At 33.0% G+C, this 21539-nt stretch overlaps 1 protein-coding gene across 3 annotated transcripts in view; it reads right to left on the reverse strand.

Moving 5' to 3' along the window:
* The window catches only part of grin2bb (glutamate receptor, ionotropic, N-methyl D-aspartate 2B, genome duplicate b), a 236674-nt gene that overhangs the window by 18162 nt on the left and 196973 nt on the right, over positions 1-21539 (reverse strand). For all 3 annotated transcript variants that reach the window (XM_061976961.2, XM_061976963.2, XM_061976962.2), the window contains 6 exons: positions 20037-20151; positions 19751-19956; positions 16067-16238; positions 9917-10070; positions 6751-6876; positions 2428-2657 (listed from right to left, as the gene is read on the reverse strand). In XM_061976961.2, the coding sequence (XP_061832945.1) occupies positions 2428-2657; positions 6751-6876; positions 9917-10070; positions 16067-16238; positions 19751-19956; positions 20037-20151 (1003 nt within the window). The remainder of the gene's footprint in view (positions 1-2427; positions 2658-6750; positions 6877-9916; positions 10071-16066; positions 16239-19750; positions 19957-20036; positions 20152-21539) is intronic.

Raw genomic sequence — 21539 nt, forward strand, 5'->3', positions numbered from 1 at the left:
ACGCACAAAGAGAAAATGACAGAGGAGCGCTCGTTAGCGTGGAAAAGTCAGTGAGACGCGTCACATGACCACATGACCGCAGCGGTGAGCAGGAGGACACATTTAGGAACTGTTTCCTCACCTCATCAATCAACAACACATTTTAATAGGACTTAAAAACATCTTACTACTTAGGTATTACTTAGGTATATTGCAGGAATGTCAAACTGAATTTGTGTCTTTATTACCAACACTTTTTATTCTGACACTGAATTTATGGAACTGAATTTTTTTGCATTTTAATTTTGTGAACAGATTTTTTTAACCGTACTTAAAATCTTTTAATGTTCTCAGAAATTAGGCTTATAACCCGGTGCGCTTAATTAATTCTGGTCGTGCTTACCGACCTCGAAGCAATTTTATTTGGTACACGGTGTGATAATAAGTGTGACCAGTAGATGGCAGTCACACATAAGAGACACGTGTGGACCACAGGTTGGGGACGCCTGTTCAATAAATGACGCTAGCAAGCAACAGCAAAACTTTGATGTTTTCATTGAGACTATAGAACAGGGGTCCCCAAACTTTTGGACTCGGGGGCCGCATTGGGTTAAAACAATTTGGCCGGGGGCAGGGCTGTGTATATATATATATATATATATATATATATATATATATATATATATATATATATATATATATATATATATATATACTGTGTATATATATATGTATATATATACATATATATAATTATATATATGTATATATACATATACATATATATATATATATATACATATATATATATACATATACATATATATATATATATATATATACATATATATATAATTATATATACACACACACACATATATGTATATATATACATATATATGTATATACACATATATATATGTATATATACATATATATGCATATATATATATATACATATATATGTATATATATACATATACATAAATATATGTATACATATACATATATAAATATATATACATATATATGTATACATATGCATATATATATGTATACATATATATGTATATATTTATATACATATATATATGTATACATATATATGTATATATTTATATACATATACTTATACATATATATGTATATACATATATATATACATATATATGTATATATACATAAATATATGTTTATATATAGATATATGCATATATATGTATATATATATATATATACATAAATATATCCATATATATACATACATCCATATATATATACATAAATATATCCATATATATACATACATCCATATATATATACATATATATACATACATATATATACACATATATACAAATGTATACATATATATTTATATATATATATATATATACATACATATATATATATATATACATACATATATATATATATACATATATATACATATATATACATACATATATATACACATATATACAAATGTATACATATATATACATACATATATATACACATATATACAAATGTATACATATATATTTATATATATATATATATATATATATATATATATATATATATATATATATATTTATATATATATATATATATATATATATATATATATATATATATATTTATATATATATATATATATATATATATATATACATATATATATATATATAATCTCACCTTTCTAATCCATTTTCTACCACTTGTTACTCTCTGTGTCTCCTAGCCGCTTAAGCCAATCATTATGTCTAAAAATGTATTTTCCCATCAACAACGTGACATCGTGCTCTTTCAGTCAATTAGTGCGCGAGAAATATATATATATATATATATATATATTTATATATATATATATATATATATATATATACATATATATATACATATATATATATATATATATATATATATATATATATATATATATATATATATATATATATATATATATATATATATATATATATATTTCTCGCGCACTAATTGACTGAAAGAGCACGATGTCACGTTGTTGATGGGAAAATACATTTTTAGACATAATGATTGGCTTAAGCGGCTAGGAGACACAGAGAGTAACAAGTGGTAGAAAATGGATTAGAAAGGTGAGATTAAAAAAAAAAATTAAATAAAAAATTCCCGCGAGCCGTTTTTTGGATGCTGGAGGGCTGTATCTGGCCTGCGGGCCGTAGTTTGGGGACAGCTGCTATAGAACATTACACACGGCACTCAAAAATGTGTCAAAATGTTTTAGTACGACTTTGGTAAGCTACCAAATTGCGCCGCTTGATGGATTTTCGGCGCATTACACACACCTATATATATATATATATATATATATATATATATATATATATATATATATATATATATCTATATCTATATATAGGTGTGTGTACTTGCAGCACTTGTAAATTCTCTCATTCCCACCTTTTTGTCGGACAGGCCCGACACCTGGTCCACGTACTCCTCCTGGATCATGAAGGCTGCCAGGTTGGCAGTGTAGGACGCCAGGAAGATGACGGCGAAGAAGGCCCAGACGGACACCATGATCTTGCTGGTGGTACCTTTGGGATTCTGCACGGGGACGGAGTTGTTGAAGACCAGACCCCAGAGCAGCCAGATGGCCTTTCCGATGGTGAAGGAGGGACCGCCGGGCTCTGGCAGACGGCGAGGGAGGGAGGCGTGACGGAGGATGACAGAGAAGAAGGTGGTGAGAAATTCATGCCTTTACAAAGAGTAGGCATCATTTTGTGGCGCCAGGAATTTGACCCAATTAAGGACGAAAAAGAAGAAAACATTTATTAAAAAAAAAAAAAATATATATATATATTGGTTGATGACATTAAAAAAAGTCACATTTAACCCTATAACGCCTAACGTATCATAAGTGATACAACCGTTTTGGAGTCCTCTACATCATCAGTTAATGAAGTGAAGTGAATTATATTTATATAGCGCTTTTTCTCTAGTGACTCAAAGCGCTTTACATAGTGAAAGCCAATATCTAAGTTCTATTTAAAGCAGTGTGGGTGGCACTGGGAGCAGGTGGGTAAAGTGTCTTGCCCAAGGACACAACGGCAGTGACTAGGATGGCAGAAGCGGGGATCAAACATGGAACCCTCAAGTTGCTGGCACGGTCACTCTACCAACCGAGCTATACCGCCCAGTTTATGGTCTCATGGTATTGTATTATTTATATTATTCACATGTGAATAATGCTGTATAATAGACTGTATTTATGTTATTCACATGTGAATGATGCTGTATAATAGACTGTATTTATGTTATTCACATGTGAATGATGCTGTATAATAGACTGTATTTATGTTATTCACATGTGAATAATGCTGTATAATAGACTGTATTTATATTATTCACATATGAATAATGCTGTATAATAGACTATGTTATTCACATGTGAATGATGCTGTATAATAGACTGTATTTATGTTATTCACATGTGAATAATGCTGTATAATAGACTGTATTTATATTATTCACATGTGAATAATGCTGTATAATAGACTGTATTTATGTTATTCACATGTGAATGATGCTGTATAATAGACAGTATTTATGTTATTCACATGTGAATAATGCTGTATAATAGACTGTATTTACCCGTATTTTCCGCACTATAAGGCGCACCTAAAAACCACAAATTTTCTCAAAAGCTAACAGTGCGCCTTATAACCCGGTGCGCTTTATTACGATTAATTTTCATAAAGTTTCGATCTCGCAACTTCGGTAAACAGCCGCCATCTTTTTTCCCGGTAGAACAGGAAGCGCTTCTTCTTCTACGCAAGCAACCGCCAAGGAAAGCACCCGCCCCCATAGAACAGGAAGCGCTTCACCCGCCCCCGGAAGAAGAAGAAAAAACGCGCGGATATCACCGTACGTTTCATTTCCTGTTTACATCTGTAAAGACCACAAAATGGCTCCTACTAAACGATCCGGTTCATAAAAAGACGCAATCTCTCCATCCGCACACGGATTACTACCGTATTTCACAGCAACTGAACCGCACTGTGGAACGGGAGCACGTACGGTGAATATTCGCTCCACAGGGAATGAGAAGTCATCCTTCACTGTGGTTCTAGCTTGCCATGCTAACTTCCACTCATGGTGATATTCAAAAGGAAGACCTTGCCAAAAGAGACCTTTCCAGCCGGCGTCATCATAAAAGCTAACTCGAAGGGATGGATGGATGAAGAAAAGATGAGCGAGTGGTTAAGGGAAGTTTACGCGAAGAGGCCGGGTGGCTTTTTTCACACAGCTCCGAAGGCGAACACACCTTCACTAAGACGGGCAGACAGCCTCGGACGACATACGCCAACATTTGCCAGTGGATCGTAAATGCTTGGGCAGATATTTCGGTCACAACTGTGGTCCGAGCTTTCCGGAAGGCAGGATTCACAGAACAACAGCGACACTGACTCCCGATGACTTCTACGAGACGGAACCGGCCATTTTGGATACCACGCTTGCGCAACTTTTCAATTCGGACACCGAAGACGAAGAATTCGAAGGATTTACGAATGAAGAATAACTTCAGAAGGTGAGCGCTATGTTTATTTTGTGTGTTGTGACATTAACGTTCGAGCAACATTATGTTGCTATTTATTGCTCTACACCATTTTGAATTTTACTATGTTTGTGATTGCACATTTGCGTACATTTTGGGACAGAGTTGTTAGAACGCTGGTTTTCAATATATTATTAAAGTTTGACTGAACTATCTGACTGTTTTTTTGACATTCACTTTAGCGCAGCGTTTTTTTGACATTCACTTTAGCGCAGCGTAGGCGCGGCTTTTAGTCCGGGGCGGCTTATTGGTGGACAAAATTATGAAATATGTAATTCATAGAAGGTGCGGCTAATAATCCGGTGCGCCTTATAGTGCGGAAAATACGGTATTCACATTTGAATAATGCTGTATAATAGACTATCTATGTTATTCACATGTGAATAATGCTGTATAATAGACTGTATTTATGTTATTCACATGTGAATAATGCTGTATAATAGACTGTATTTATATTATTCACATGTGAATAATGCTGTATAATAGACTGTATTTATGTTATTCACATGTGAATAATGCTGTATAATAGACTGTATTTATATTATTCACATGTGAATAATGTTGTACAATAGACTGTATTTATATTATTCACATGTGAATAATGCTGTATAATAGACTGTATTTATGTTATTCACATGTGAATAATGCTGTATAATAGACTGTATTAATATTATTCACATGTGAATAATGCTGTATAATAGACTGTATTTATGTTATTCACATGTGAATAATGCTGTATAATAGACTGTATTTATGTTATTCACATGTGAATAATGCTGTATAATAGACTGTATTTATGTTATTCACATTTGAATAATGCTGTATAATAGACTATGTTATTCACATGTGAATAATGCTGTATAATAGACTGTATTTATATTATTCACATGTGAATAATGCTGTATAATAGACTGTATGTATGTTATTCACATGTGAATAATGCTGTATAATAGACTGTATTTATATTATTCACATGTGAATAGTGCTGTATAATAGACTGTATTTATGTTATTCACATGTGAATAATGCTGTATAAGACTGTATTTATGTTATTCACATGTGAATAATGCTGTATAATAGACTGTATTTATATTATTCACATGTGAATAATGCTGTATAATAGACTGTATTTATGTTATTCACATGTAAATAATAATGTATAATAGACTGTATTTATATTATTCACATTTGAATAATGCTGTATAATAGACTATGTTATTCACATGTGAATATGCTGTATAATAGATTGTATTTATGTCATTCACATGTGAATAATGCTGTATAATAGACTGTATTTATATTATTCACACGTGAATAACGCTGTATAATAGACTGTATTTATATTATTCAGTTGTGAATAATGCTGTATAATAGACTATATTTATGTTATTCACATGTGAATTGTATAATAGACTGCATTTATATTACTCACATGTGAATAATGCTGTATAATAGACTGTATTTATATTATTCACATGTAAAAATACCTAAGTGTTTATTGTCTATTGTGAGCAAACTGGGGTGCTGAATTTCCCCCAGGGATCAATAAAGTACTTTCTATTCTATTATTGGCACAAATAAAACTGAAATGTTGTGGGTGCGGATAATATAAGGAAAATATTTTGTTTCCTAAAATGTAATGGGTGCGGATTATAGTCCGATGTGACTAATATACTGTATGTAAAGCAATATTTTGTTTCCTAAAATGTAGCGGGTGCGGCTTATAGTCCGATGCGGCTAATGTGTGGAAAAAGATGTAATTTTCTGAGATGTGGCGGGTGCGGCTTACAGTCCAGACAATGTAGTAATGGTGTAGCCCTACGTCAAATCACACACATATTCCCTCTGGACCTCGCTGACAAAAAAAGGCTGCAGAAACATTTGACAGATTTGACCTTGAGTGAGGTCAATTCAATCCCAAGTGTGTGCAGAAAACCCTCAAGCGCCGACTTTGATGGGAAAGTTGATTGAACGTGGCGCGCTACCTGGGACGCCCTTTCTATCCCGGCGGGTAAATATTTCCAAAGGATCCGCTCAAGCGCTTTTTAGCCAGAGTTGACGAGAGGGAAGGAGGCGGAGCTGTGACACTTGGGAGGGGCTAAGTTTTGCTACAACTTTTCCTATGGCGTTACACAGAAAGCAGAAACAAGTGGGCGTGTCCTCACCTCTGCCGTCCGCCAGGCAGCGGTTGTAACCCACCGGGCTGAAGTACTCGAACACGAACACGGCCACGGCGGACACAATCAGCAGCATGACGAACATCATCACCCACACGTCGGCACTGAAGGGCTCTGCAGGACACAAACAGCAAATTCATTTCATTGTTGTGCTCATCCAGCAAATAGAAGAGAAAATAAACCCATAATAAACACATTTAGTTGGTAGGATTAGGGGAAAAATAGATTAATCACACTTTAAAAGGTGGATTAATCACAAGAAATGACTTGCTTACATGAAAAAGACCCCAATATTTTGTTTTTCTCAAATGTATTGGGTGCGGCTTTTAGTCCGATGTGGCTATTATTTTGGGGGAAATGTTTTCCTAAAATATAGTGGGTTGGTGCAGCTAATATAAAAGAAAATATTTTTTTTCAAAAATGTATTGGGTGCGGCTTATAGTCCAGTGTGGACAATGTATGGAAAAACATTTTTTTCTAAAATGTAGCTAATGTCAAAATAATTGTGTATAAGTTATCACACAACTTGTTTGCTTGGAGTTCAGGCTGCCCTGTGAGAAGACAAAAGCTGTCGTTGATCTTATCAAGCAAAAGGCCGACAGCTTGTAAACCTCCACTGTGACGTGGAGGTGTCGGTTTCTTTGATCTATTGGACAGCCACAGGAAGACCTTATCATGACCCGAAATCTACAAAGCAGAGAGGGGGCAAACCCGACACCGCTCCAAGCACCTTTTTGTTTGAACTGTTTATGACCCAGCGCAGCAGCTGTTTATGACCTCTAACCTTAGAAGCAGCTGCAGCTATATAATCAGAAAATGCCCAAATAAAGGAAGAGGCGTGGAACCCTTTCCTCAGAGCGTGGGGTAATACTGTACGAGGGTACAGGTTCACGCGCTCTCATCATGAGCTAAATTGAATCCTGTCTCTGTTTGATTCCTTGCTTCTTGTCTTGTTTAATAGATAGTTCGGTGTTTGAACCTGACAGCTAATATGAGGATTTTTTCCTAAAATGTAGTGTAGTGGGTGTGGCTTATAGTCTGGTGCGGCTAATATAAGGAAAGATATACGTTTTTCTATAAAAAAATTGGGTGCGGCTTATAGTCCGGTGTGGCTATTATTTGGGGGGAAATGTTTTCCTAAAATATAGTGGGTGCGGCCTACAGTTCAGTGAGGCTAATATAAAAGAAAATAAGAAAAAGACCCCAATAGACCCGAAATCTACAAAGCAGAGAGGGGGCAAACCCGACACCCCTCCAAGCACCCTTTTGTTTGAACTGTTTATGACCCAGCGCAGCAGCTGTTTATGACCCCTACTCTTAGAAGCAGCTGCAGCTATGTAATCAGGAAATGCCCAAATAAAGGAAGAGGCGTGGAACCCTTTCCTCAGAGCGTGGGGTAATACTGTACGAGGGTACAGGTTCACGCGCTCTCATCATGAGCTAAATTGAATCCTGTCTCTGTTTGATTCCTTGCTTCTTGTCTTGTTTAATAGATAGTTCGGTGTTTGAACCTGACAGCTAATATGAGGATTTTTTTCTTTCTCAAATGTATTGGGTGCGACTAATAGTCCAGTGTGGGTAATATATGGAAACATATTTTTTTTCTAAAATGTAGTAGGTGTGGCTTATAGTCCGGTGTGGCTAATACAAGGATTTTTTGTGTGTAGCATTTTGAGGACAAAAATGAATTTATTCCATTCTAATTTGCAAAATAAATAAAACATTTTTTTAAATTGTCACTACGGGGTATTATGTGTAGCATTTTGAGGACAAAAATTAATTGATTTCATTCTAATATGCAAAATAATAAAACATTTAAAAAACATATTATGGAGCAACATACAGTCTTTAGATGTTTAAACAAATATATTGTTTACATGACACAATACAGGTAAAATATACATATAGAAGTTGATGTATTATAAGGAATTGCGTGTAGCATTTTAGCAAAAAAAAACAAAAAACCTTGTTAAGTTGTCATTATAGAAAAAAATAAATAAAAACAAAAAATTAAAAATTAAAAATAAAAAAAAATTAAAAGTTGTCATCATAGGGAATTGTGTGCAGCATTTTGAGGACAAAAATTAATTAATTTCATTCTAATATGCAAAATAATAAAACATTTAAAAAACATATTATGGAGCAACATACAGTCTTTAGATGTTTAAACAAATATATTGTTTACATGACACAATACAGGTAAAATATACATATAGAAGTTGATGTATTATAAGGAATTGCGTGTAGCATTTTAGCAAAAAAAAAAAAAAAAAACCTTGTTAAGTTGTCATTATAGAAAAAAAAAATTTAAAAAAAAATTAAAAATTAAAAATTAAAAAAAATAAAAAGTTGTCATCATAGGGAATCGTGTGCAGCATTTTGAGGACAAAAATGAATTTATTCCATTCTCATTTGCAAAATAAATTAAAAACATTTTCACATTGTCACTATGGGGTATTGTGTGTAGCATTTTGAGGACAAAAATGTATGTATTTCATTCTAATATGCAAAATCATAAACAATTTAAAAAAACATGTTATGGAGCAACATACAGTCTTTAGATGTTTAAACAAATATATTGTTTACATGACACAATATGGTATATTTACAGGTAAAATATATCATTTGATGTATTATTTTGTGGCGATCACTCAATGTGTGTCGGGATAATAAATTATAGCTTTATGATTTTTATGAGTGAAAAAAATACATTACATTAAAAAATACATAATGACGTATTTTTAAATGACAAACAATTACAACATTGAAGATGTTTTGAAAATGATTAAAAAAAAAAGTGAATTCAAGTGATGTGGAGCATTTGGGGGAATATGAAGATGATGAATGTTCTTTTTATGTTTGGAAATAACATCATAAATATTTCTGTGTATTGCATTATGTTTTGGTTTGTTTAAAAATAACAAAAATAATATATACGGCTGTGTCAAATATGATAGAAATTGAAAATCATGTATGGAAATCATTTTTTGTAAGGAAAAAAATGGACCAATTAAATTGTAATGTTCTGTCAACAATTTAGTGGTTCAGGCTTTAAAGGGTTAAGTCAAATAATAACTATTTGCTGCTCGTTAGACGGTGCAGGTGTACCTAATACAATGTCCATGTATGTTGACAAAGACGACTTCCTGCTCACCTAAGAAGGCGGAGGGCGACACGGTGCCGTTGCTGCGGGACACCATGACGCTGATGCCTGTCTCGATGAACGGCACCGAGAAGTCGATGACCTCCGACCTCTCCTCGTTGATGGTGAGCGAGCCAACCGCCATGTGAGCGTTCTTCAGCACCACCTGACAGACACACAGGGGCGGTCAGTGAACGCACCACGAAGGACGGTGTTGGAGTGACTGGCCAAACTCCACAAACACACAGAAATGTTTGTAGTCACGCCAGTAAAAACAACGCAATGTTCTTCAATTATAAACGATTAACAAGCACAAAACTTTTTTTCTGCAAGTAAAATAACGATTTGCAAGTATAAAAACTTTTCTGCAAGTAAAAAAGTGATTTGCAGGTGTTTAAAAAGCTATTTTCTGTAAGTAAAAAACAATTTGTGGGTATAACAACTATTTTTTTCAAGTTAAAATATTTGGCAGTAATATTCCATCCTTCCACCCATTATTTTACTTGCAAAAAAACTTTTTATTTTTATTTTTACTTGAAAATCGTTTTTTTAATTGAATCTTCTTTTTTTTTTTTAACTTGCCAACATTTTTTGTAATTGAAATGTTTTTTTTTACTTGCCAACCTTTTGTCAATTAAAAAAAATTGTGTGTTTTAACTTGCGAATCGTAATATATATTTTTTCCCTTGCAAATCTTTTTTCAATTGAAAAACATTATTTATTTTTTATTTGCAAAACATTTTTTTTTACTTGGATAGATTTTTAATTTATTTTAGTTTTTTACCAAAAATAATTTTTTAATTGAACATAATAAAAAAAAATCTACTTGCCACTCTTTTTTCTGATTGAAAAACATTTTTTTTCTACTTGCAATTGAAGAAATATTTTTTTATTTGTGAATAATTTTTTAATTGAAGGTTTTTTTTTTTATTTTGCAAATAATTTTTTAAAATTGAACCAAATATTTTTTTTTACTTGCAATTGAACAATATACAGGTAAAAGCCAGTAAATTAGAATATTTTGAAAAACTTGATTTATTTCAGTAATTGCATTCAAAAGGTGTAACTTGTACATTATATTTATTCATTGCACACAGACTGATGCATTCAAATGTTTATTTCATTTAATTTTGATGATTTGAAGTGGCAACAAATGAAAATCCAAAATTCCGTGTGTCACAAAATTAGAATATTACTTAAGGCTAATACAAAAAAGGGATTTTTTAGAAATGTTGGCCAACTGAAAAGTATGAAAATGAAAAATATGAGCATGTACAATACTCAATACTTGGTTGGAGCTCCTTTTGCCTCAATTACTGCGTTAATGCGGCGTGGCATGGAGTCGATGGGTTTCTGGCACTGCTCAGGTGTTATGAGAGCCCAGGTTGCTCTGATAGTGGCCTTCAACTCTTCTGCGTTTTTGGGTCTGGCATTCTGCATCTTCCTTTTCACAATACCCCACAGATTTTCTATGGGGCTAAGGTCAGGGGAGTTGGCGGGCCAATTTAGAACAGAAATACCATGGTCCGTAAACCAGGCACGGGTAGATTTTGCGCTGTGTGCAGGCGCCAAGTCCTGTTGGAACTTGAAATCTCCATCTCCATAGAGCAGGTCAGCAGCAGGAAGCATGAAGTGCTCTAAAACTTGCTGGTAGACGGCTGCGTTGACCCTGGATCTCAGGAAACAGAGTGGACCGACACCAGCAGATGACATGGCACCCCAAACCATTACCCAACCATGCAAATTTTGCATTTCCTTTGGAAATCGAGGTCCCAGAGTCTGGAGGAAGACAGGAGAGGCACAGGATCCACGTTGCCTGAAGTCTAGTGTAAAGTTTCCACCATCAGTGATGGTTTGGGGTGCCATGTCATCTGCTGGTGTCGGTCCACTCTGTTTCCTGAGATCCAGGGTCAACGCAGCCGTCTACCAGCAAGTTTTAGAGCACTTCATGCTTCCTGCTGCTGACCTGCTCTATGGAGATGGAGATTTCAAGTTCCAACAGGACTTGGCGCCTGCACACAACGCAAAATCTACCCGTGCCTGGTTTACGGACCATGGTATTTCTGTTCTAAATTGGCCCGCCAACTCCCCTGACCTTAGCCCCATAGAAAATCTGTGGGGTATTGTGAAAAGGAAGATGCAGAATGCCAGACCCAAAAATGCAGAAGAGTTGAAGGCCACTATCAGAGCAACCTGGGCTCTCATAACACCTGAGCAGTGCCAGAAACTCATCGACTCCATTCCACGCCGCATTAACGCAGTAATTGAGGCAAAAGGAGCTCCAACCAAGTATTGAGTATTGTACATGCTCATATTTTTCATTTTCATACTTTTCAGTTGGCCAACATTTCTAAAAATCCCTTTTTTGTATTAGCCTTAAGTAATATTCTAATTTTGTGACACACGGAATTTTGGATTTTCATTTGTTGCCACTTCAAATCATCAAAATTAAATGAAATAAACATTTGAATGCATCAGTCTGTGTGCAATGAATAAATATAATGTACAAGTTACACCTTTTGAATGCAATTACTGAAATAAATCAAGTTTTTCAAAATATTCTAATTTACTGGCTTTTACCTGTATATATATATATATATATATATATATATATATATATATATATATATATATATATATATATACATGCAAATTGTTTTTTAATTTTTTTTTTTGTGAATCATTCTTTTAATCTAACATAACAGGTTTTATATTTACTTGCAATTAAAGAAAAAATATGTATATTTTTTGCCAATTGGTTTTTATTTCAATAAAATTGTTTTAATTTTACTTATGAATATTTATTTTACTTGGAGAAAATTGTTTTTTGTTTGTTTGTTTTTTCAAGTTAAATTTTTTTTTATTTGAACAAAAGAAAAAAAAATGGTATACTTTCAAATCTTTTTTCTAAGTGGAAAAAAAAATAGTTTTGACTTGCAATTGAAGAAATATTTTTTTACTTGTGAATCTTTTTTTCCTTGCGAATCCTTTTTTAATTAAAGAAATGTTTTATTTATTAGGGAATGCTTTTTTAATTGAACAATTTTTTTTTATTTTGCGAAAAAAAAAACTTTCCTTGAGCCAAATATTTTTTTTTACCTGCAATTTTTTGACTTTTTTTTTTTTTACATACAAATTGTTTTTTAATTATTTTATTTTATTTGTGAATAATTTCTTTAATTGAACAAAACCATTTTTTTTTTACTTGTAACTGAAAAACATATATTTGTATACTTGCAAATTAATTTTTAATTGAATACAATTGTTAAATTTTTAATTGCGAATAATTTTTTTTAAATTGAAAAACATAAAACAATTGTTTTTTCATTTGCGAATCATTTTCTTTGCTTGGACAATTTTTAATTTTTTTTTACTTAAAATAATTTTTTAATTGAACATAAGCAACATTTTCCCCCTGCAAATCCTTTTTTTTTTTTTTTTTTTCAATTAAAGACATTTTTTTCATTTATGAATCTTTTTTTTTTATGAATATTTTTGTAAATTTTGTGAATATTTTTTGTATTAAACAAAACAGTTTTTTTTTACTTACAATTTGGATGGATGGATGGATGGCCAATTGATTTTTAATTGGCCATTGTTTTACTTGCGAATCATTAAGCGTGAGTAAAAACATTTGTGTGTGTTTGTAGAGTTTGGCAGCCATTTCTCTGAAGAGGAACTTAAATAATGTCAGGAGGAAAGAAAAAAAAGGATCATTATAGTACGTGACCCCCTAAGAGTATGTTCCGGTATATTTAGCCGGAGGTTGTACAGGAGAAGCTATGAATAAATATGAGAAGCAGATGCCAGAGTGTGCAGTCATCCTACACGTATAGTTTTTTTTTTAATCAATATCCTCCTTCAGTGGAATTAACTCATGAGCTGCTGGGGGCTGCTGTGAGGAAGAGTTGGTGCATCCATTAGCATAACTCCATGGCGGTCTTTCAGGACTCCTACAACCCACCAAGCACGGTAGAAAGGGCTTATTTATATCGAAAGGAAATATTTTCCCCTAAAAAGTAGTGGGTGCGGCTTATAGTCCGATGCGGCTAATATATGAAAATAATTTGTTTTCTAAAATGTAGTGGGTGTGACTTATAGCCTGGTGTGGCTAATATGCAAAAGCCAAAAGCAGTGAAGTTGTCAAGTTGTGTAAATGGTAAATAAAAAGAGAATACAACAAATCCTTTTCAACTTATATTCAATTGAATAGACTGCAAAGGCAAGATATTTAACGTTCGAACCGTTATTTTTTGCAAATATTAGCTCATTTGGAATTTGATGCCTGCAACATGTTTCAAAAAAGCTGGCACGAGTGGCAAAAAAGACTGAGAACATTGAGGAATGCTCATCAAAGACTTATTTGGAACATCCCACAGGTGAACAGGCTAATTGGGAACAGGTGGGTGCCATGATTGGGTATAAAAGCAGATTCCATGAAATGCTCAGTCATTCACAAACAAGGACGGGGCGAGGGTCACCACTTTGTCAACAAATGCCTGAGCCAATTGTTTAAGAACAACATTTCTCAACCAAGGAATTTAGGGATTTCACCATCTACGCTCTGTAATATCATCAAAAGTTTCAGAGAATCTGGGGAAATCAATGCAGGTAAGCCATATTATGGACCTTGGATCCCTCAGGCGGTACTGCATCAAAAAGCTACATCAGTGTGTAAAGGATGTCACCACATGAGCTCAGGAACACTTGAGAAAACCACAGTCAGTAACTACAGTTGGTCGCTACATCTGTAAGTGCAAGTTAAAACTCTACTATGCAAAGCCAAAGCCATTTATCAACAACACCCAGAAACGCCGCCGGCTTCGCTGGGCCCGAGCTCATCTAAGATGGACTGATGCAAAGTGGAAAAGTCTTCTGTGGTCTGATGAGTCCACATTTTAAATAGTTTTTGGAAACTGTGGACGCCGTGTCCTCCGGACCAAAGAGGAAAATAATAATTTGGACTGTTCTGGGTGCAAAGTGTAAAAGGCAGCATGTGTGATGGTATGGGGGTGTATTAGTGGCCAAGACATGGGTAACTTACACATCTGTGAAGGCACCATTAATGCTGAAAGGTACATACAGGTTTTGGAGCAACATATATTGCCATCCAAGCAACGTTATCATGGACGCCCCTGCTTATTTCAGCAAGACAATGCCAAGCCATGTGTTACAACACATGGCACATCCACTTAGAAAAAAGATTTGAAAGTATACCATTTTTTTTCTTATGTTCAATTAAAAAAATATTTTAAGTAAAAATGAAACAATTTTATTCAAATAAAAACCAATTGGCAAAAAAAATACATATATTTTCTTTAATTGCAAGTAAATATAAAACCTGTTATGTTAGATTAAAAGAATGATTCACAAATAAAAAAATAATTAAAAAACAATTTGTATGTATGTATATATATATATATATATATATATATATATATATATATATATATATATATATATATATATATATATATATATATATATATATATATTGTTCAATTGCAAGTAAAAAAAAATATTTGGTTCAATTTAAAAAAACTATTTGCAAAATTAAAAAAAAACCTTCAATTAAAAAATGATTCACAAATAAAAAAATATTTCTTCAATTGCAAGTAGAAAAAAAATGTTTTTCAATCAGAAAAAAGATTGGCAAGTAGATTGAATTTTCCTATGTCCAATTAAAAAAGTATTTTTAGTAAAAAATTAAAATAAATTAAAAATGTCTCCAAGTAAAAAAAATGTTTTGCAAATAAAAAATAAGTGATGTTTTTCAATTGAAAAAAGATTTGCAAGGGAAAAAATATATATTACGATTCGCAAGTTAAAACACACAATTTGTTTTAATTGGCTATGTAGTAAAAGAGTGCAGGTGGCTAGACTGGCCTGCCTGTAGTCCAGACATTGAAAATGTGTGAAGGCTAAAATATGAGAAGGGAGACTGTTGAACAACTTAAGCTGTACATCAAGCAAGAATGGGAAAGAATTCCACTTCAAAAATGTGTCTCCTCAGTTCCCAAACCTTTACTGAGTGTTGTTAAAAGGAAAGGCCATGTAACACAGTAGTAAAAATGCCCCTCTGACAACTTTTTTGCAATGTGTTGCTGCCTCACAAAGTCATGGTGGCCGACAACAAACATGTTTTAGCGGGCGAACTCTCACCTCCCCCACCATGCCGTTCCACGTCCCGTTGACCTTCTTGCCGTGTTTGCCGTTGGTGACCAGGTAGAGGTCGTAGGTGAACTTCACCGACTTGGCGATCTTCTTCAGGATGTCGATGCAGAAGCCTTTGCAGCAGCGCTTGATGTAGATGCCCGAGTCGCCCGTTTGGTTTCTGCATGGCAGGGGAGATGAGAAGGGGAAAAATATACCAAATAAAGAAATAAAGTACAACAAATTCAATAAACAACCGACATAAATGAACTAAATAAAAAGATAAGAGGTATAAGTTACAGTAGCAAAAGATAAATCTTAGGAAAGTTCTCTAATTCCACTAAGTACATTTTTCACCTATTTTCATATTCACATATTCTGTTGTTGTTTCTCGCTGTAATTGTTTCTAAAATAAACTTATCATGGACGATATTCTTCAAGTACATAAATATGAAATACTTATTGAACCTGCATGACAGATCCTTTTCTCTCCGACATTTAAACAAAGATGTTTTTGGAGCCAGCAATTCCTACAATATTTGAACTTGTATCCATCCTTTTTGGTTCTATACATTCTGTAAAATATTTTAAGTTAAAATACTTAGGAATGTCAATCTATTGTGGCTCTATAAATTTTGTAAAATATTTTAGGTTGAAATACTCGGTAATTTCAATCTATTGTGGTTCTATAAGTTTTGTAAAATATTTTAAGTTAAAATACTTAGGAATATCAATATATTGTGGTTCTATAAACTCTGTAAAATATTTTAAGATGAAATACTTAGGAATATCCATCCCTTGTGATTCTATACAATTTTGTAAAATATTTTAAATTAAAATACTTAGGAATATCAATCTATTGTGGTTCTATAAACTCTGTAAAATATTTTAAGATGAAATACTTAGGAATATCCATCCCTTGTGATTCTATACAATTTTGTAAAATATTTTAAATTAAAATACTTAGGAATATCAATCTATTGTGGTTCTATACATTTTGTAAAATATTTTAGGTTGAAATACTCTGTAATTTCAATCTATTGGGGTTCTATAAATTTTGTAAAATATTTTAAGTTAAAATACTTAGGAATGCCAATCTATTGTGATTCTATAAATTTTGTAAAATATTTTAAGTTAAAAACCTAAGAATATCCATTCTTTGTGGTTTTATAATTTTTCGTAAAACATTTTAAGTTAAAATACTTAGGAATATAAATATATTGTGGTTCTATAAACTCTGTAAATTATTTTAAGATGAAATACTTGGGAATATCCATCCCTTGTGATTCTATAAAATGTTGTAAAATATTTTAAATTGAAATACTTTGGAATATCAATCTATTATGGTTCTATACATATTGTAAAATATTTTAGGTTGAAATACTCTGTAATTTCAATCTATTGTGGTTCTATAAGTTTTGTAAAATATTTTAAGTTAAAAACCTAAGAATATCCATTCTTTGTGGTTTTATAATTTCCGTAAAACATTTTAAGTTAAAATACTTAGGAATATCAATATATTGTGGTTCTATAAAGTCTGTAAAATATTTTAAGATGAAATACTTGGGAATATCCATCCCTTGTGATTCTATAAAATGTTGTAAAATATTTTAAATTAAAATACTTTGGAATATCAATCTATTATGGTTCTATACATATTGTAAAATATTTTAGGTTGAAATACTCTGTAATTTCAATCTATTGTGGTTCTATAAGTTTTGTAAAATATTTTAAGTTAAAAACCTAAGAATATCCATTCTTTGTGGTTTTATAATTTTCGTAAAACATTTTAAGTTAAAATACTTAGGAATATCAATATATTGTGGTTCTATAAAGTCTGTAAAATATTTTAAGATGAAATACTTGGGAATATCCATCCCTTGTGATTCTATAAAATGTTGTAAAATATTTTAAATTAAAATACTTTGGAATATCAATCTATTATGGTTCTATACATATTGTAAAATATTTTAGGTTGAAATACTCTGTAATTTCAATCTATTGTGGTTCTATAGGTTTTGTAAAATATTTTAAGTTAAAATACTTAGGAATGCCAATCTATTGTGGTTCTATAAGTTTTGTAAAATATTTCAAGTTAAAATACTTAGGAATGCCAATCTATTGTGATTCTATAAATTTTGTAAAATATTTTAAGTTAAAAACCTAAGAATATACATTCGTTGTGGTTTTATAATTTTCGTAAAACATTTTAAGTTCAAATACTTAGGAATATCAATATATTGTGGTTCTATAAAGTCTGTAAAATATTTTAAGATGAAATACTTGGTAATATCCATCCCTTGTGATTCTATAAAATGTTGTAAAATATTTTTAATTAAAATACTTTGGAAAATCAATCTATTATGGTTCTATACATTTTGTAAATTATTTTAGGTTGAAATACTCTGGAATTTCAATCTATTGTGGTTCTATAGGTTTTGTCAAATATTTTAATTTAAAATACTTAGGAATATCAATCTGCTGTGGTTGGAAAGCTTTTGAAAAATATTTCAAATTAAAATACTTAGGAATATCAATCTATTGTGGATCTATACATTTTGTAAATAATTTTAAGTTAAAATACTTAGGAATATTCATTTTTTGTGATTCTATAATTTTCATAAAATATTTTAAGTTAAAATACTTAAGACTATCAATATATTGCGGTTCTGTAAACTCTATAAATATTTGAGGTTTAAAGTACTGTGGAATTTCAATCTATTGCGGTTCTCTATAAGTTTTGTAAAATATTTTAGGATGAAATACTTAGTAATATCTTTAGTAAATTATTAATATTTATGAAGCTATAAATGTATAAAAAAAAATAACAGCAGTACTGCTTTTAATTTACAGTAATGCAATGTAAAAAAATGCCTATAGATTTTACTATAAAAAATCAGCAGCTCAGTTGCCAGAATTATAACATTAAAAAAAACATTGGTACAGTTTTTATGTTTTGATGCAAAATATTCAACTAAAAATCAGATTTTTCCCCACCTGTCTTATATTTGGGGTCCAGAGATAATAATAATAATTTAATAATGCAGACTAACAGGTGATTGATGTGCATGTCAGAGCTTTTCTTCCCATCACTCACTCACACACACCAGTGACTACTTGGAGACATGGCAGACGTGACACAAAGACTCGCTGAAATATATATATATATATATATATATATACTGTGTATATATATATATATATATATATATATATATATATATATATATATATATATATATATATATATATATATATATACTGTATATAAAAGGGACAAGCGGTAGAAAATGTATGTGTATATATATATATATATATATATATATATATATACATGTATATGTATGTATGTATGGGCCCTCCTCTCCTCCTCTCTTCTTTTTGAAAGCATATAAGATTTGAAGCAATTTGAATTTAGGTAATTTAAGTCATTTGAAGTAATTTGTCTCTCTCTCTTTTTCACCTTTCTGTAGCAGCGAAAAACCTTTCTCCTTTGCAATCTGATGTTATTTGAGTACTCAAATAAGGTTTTCTCTGGACATTTTTTTTTTTGGTGACTACGCAAACATTCCAAAACATGAGCGAGTGTCATCGCCAACACGAGAGAAGAGTGTGTCGCACACCAAAGAGTATTTTCATATCAAGGCAGACTAAAAATGGTATTTTGTGAAGACAAGATTCCCGGCCCCTTACATGAGTTTCAGTTGCTTCCGGCAAGGCACGGTGTTCCTCATGCAGGTGCCGCTCAGCGGGTCCACATCCTCCACGATGACGAAGGGCGCCTCCTCCAGCGTGACGATGGACAGATGGTCCTCGTGATCCTCAGCCGGGGTGAAGATCTCGAATCGAGGCCACACGTGGTACTTCATGGCCAGAGAGCCCCTCTCCCACTTGCCCACCTGCAGAGGGAGGGAGGGAGGGAGGGAGGGAGGACCGGTGTGACGGGCGGCGTGAAGGCGAGCAAAATGAAGATCTTTACCCTGTCCCATTGTCTGTCCTTGTCCAGAAGGATGATGACCAGTTTGGGGAAGATCTGGTGGCCCTCCTCGCTGAAGGACAGGTTACGGCCTTCAAATGTCACGTTCATGATGTACCTGCGGATGAGACGGCAGCCAGAAATGTCAGCACGTCTGTGGGTGAAGGGTGACGCCATCTGCCGCTTGCCGGCTGTCGTCAACGGAACGCTTCACCAGGGGCCTCATGTATTAAGCGCACAAAAACCTGGCATACGCCCAAAACTGACATGTATCGTTGACGTGGAAATGTGCGTTGTCTCACGCCAACTTCCCGCTTCACGTGCGTACATTTATACAGGCTGTGGAGACTTTGGCCACGCACATAGGTGAGCGTTAGAAGTGTAAGCCGTCCATAACATTTCTACTCGTATGGATTCTTTATTCATCACCCCAAGCGGCGTTTGTAACTTTTACAATATAACTAAAACAATTCTTCCTTACTAAAGTGTCCCATGTGTGATGTCTGTAGGAGTGTTTTCATGCATATATGTACCTGCTATCGTAATGTAATCAAGCTAGCGTCATTAGCATTAGCTAATATGTTAACACGTTTACGAGTGTTTGTGTTAGTATTAGACCAGTGCGGCTAATATATGGAGAATATTTTTTCTTTTAAAATTTAGGGTGTGTGTCTTATACACCGGTGCGCTCTATAGTCCAGAAAAAAAATATTACAATTTTTTGGCCACACACATAGGTGATCGTTAGAAGTGTCGTTCTGTCTTTAAGCCGTCCATAGCGTTGCTACTCGTATGGACTCTTCATTCGTCACTCCAAGCGACGTTTGTAAGTTTTACAATATAACTAAAACTATTCTTACTTACTAAAGCGTCCCATGTGTGATGTCTGTAGGAGTGTTTTCATGCATATTTGTACCTGCTATCGTAATGTAATCAAGCTAGCGTCATTAGCATTAGCTAACATGTTTACGAGTGTTGGCGTTAGTATTAGACCAGTTCGGCTAATATATGGAAGATATTTATTCTTTTAAAATGTAATGGGTGCGGCTTATACACAGGTGCGCTTTATAGCCCGTAAAATTTTATTTTTATTTTTTGTCCACACACAGAGGTGATTGTTGGAGCTTTGACGACGTTTGATTTCAACAATGTAAAAAAAGATTGAGGCAAAGACAAGTTTGTTCACCGCAGTGTCTCTCTGTTTATACTGAGCTTTAAAACTGGAAGTAGAAGTGCTGTTCCGTCTTTTAGCCGTCCATAGCGTTTCTACTTGGATGAATTCTTCATTCATCACTTTAATGTTTGTAAGTTTTACAATATAACTAAAGCAATTCTTACTTACTGTGTTTTCACGCATATTTGTACGTGCTATGAAGCTAGCGTCATTAGCATTAGCTAATATGCTAACACGTTTAGCCGTCCATAGCGTTTCTACTTGTATGAATTCTTCATTTATCACTCCAATGTTTGTAAGTTTTACAATATAACTAAAGCAATTAATACTTA

The sequence above is a fragment of the Nerophis lumbriciformis genome, linkage group LG16 (genome assembly GCF_033978685.3).
Source record: "Nerophis lumbriciformis linkage group LG16, RoL_Nlum_v2.1, whole genome shotgun sequence".
NCBI classification, from domain to species: domain Eukaryota; kingdom Metazoa; phylum Chordata; class Actinopteri; order Syngnathiformes; family Syngnathidae; genus Nerophis; species Nerophis lumbriciformis.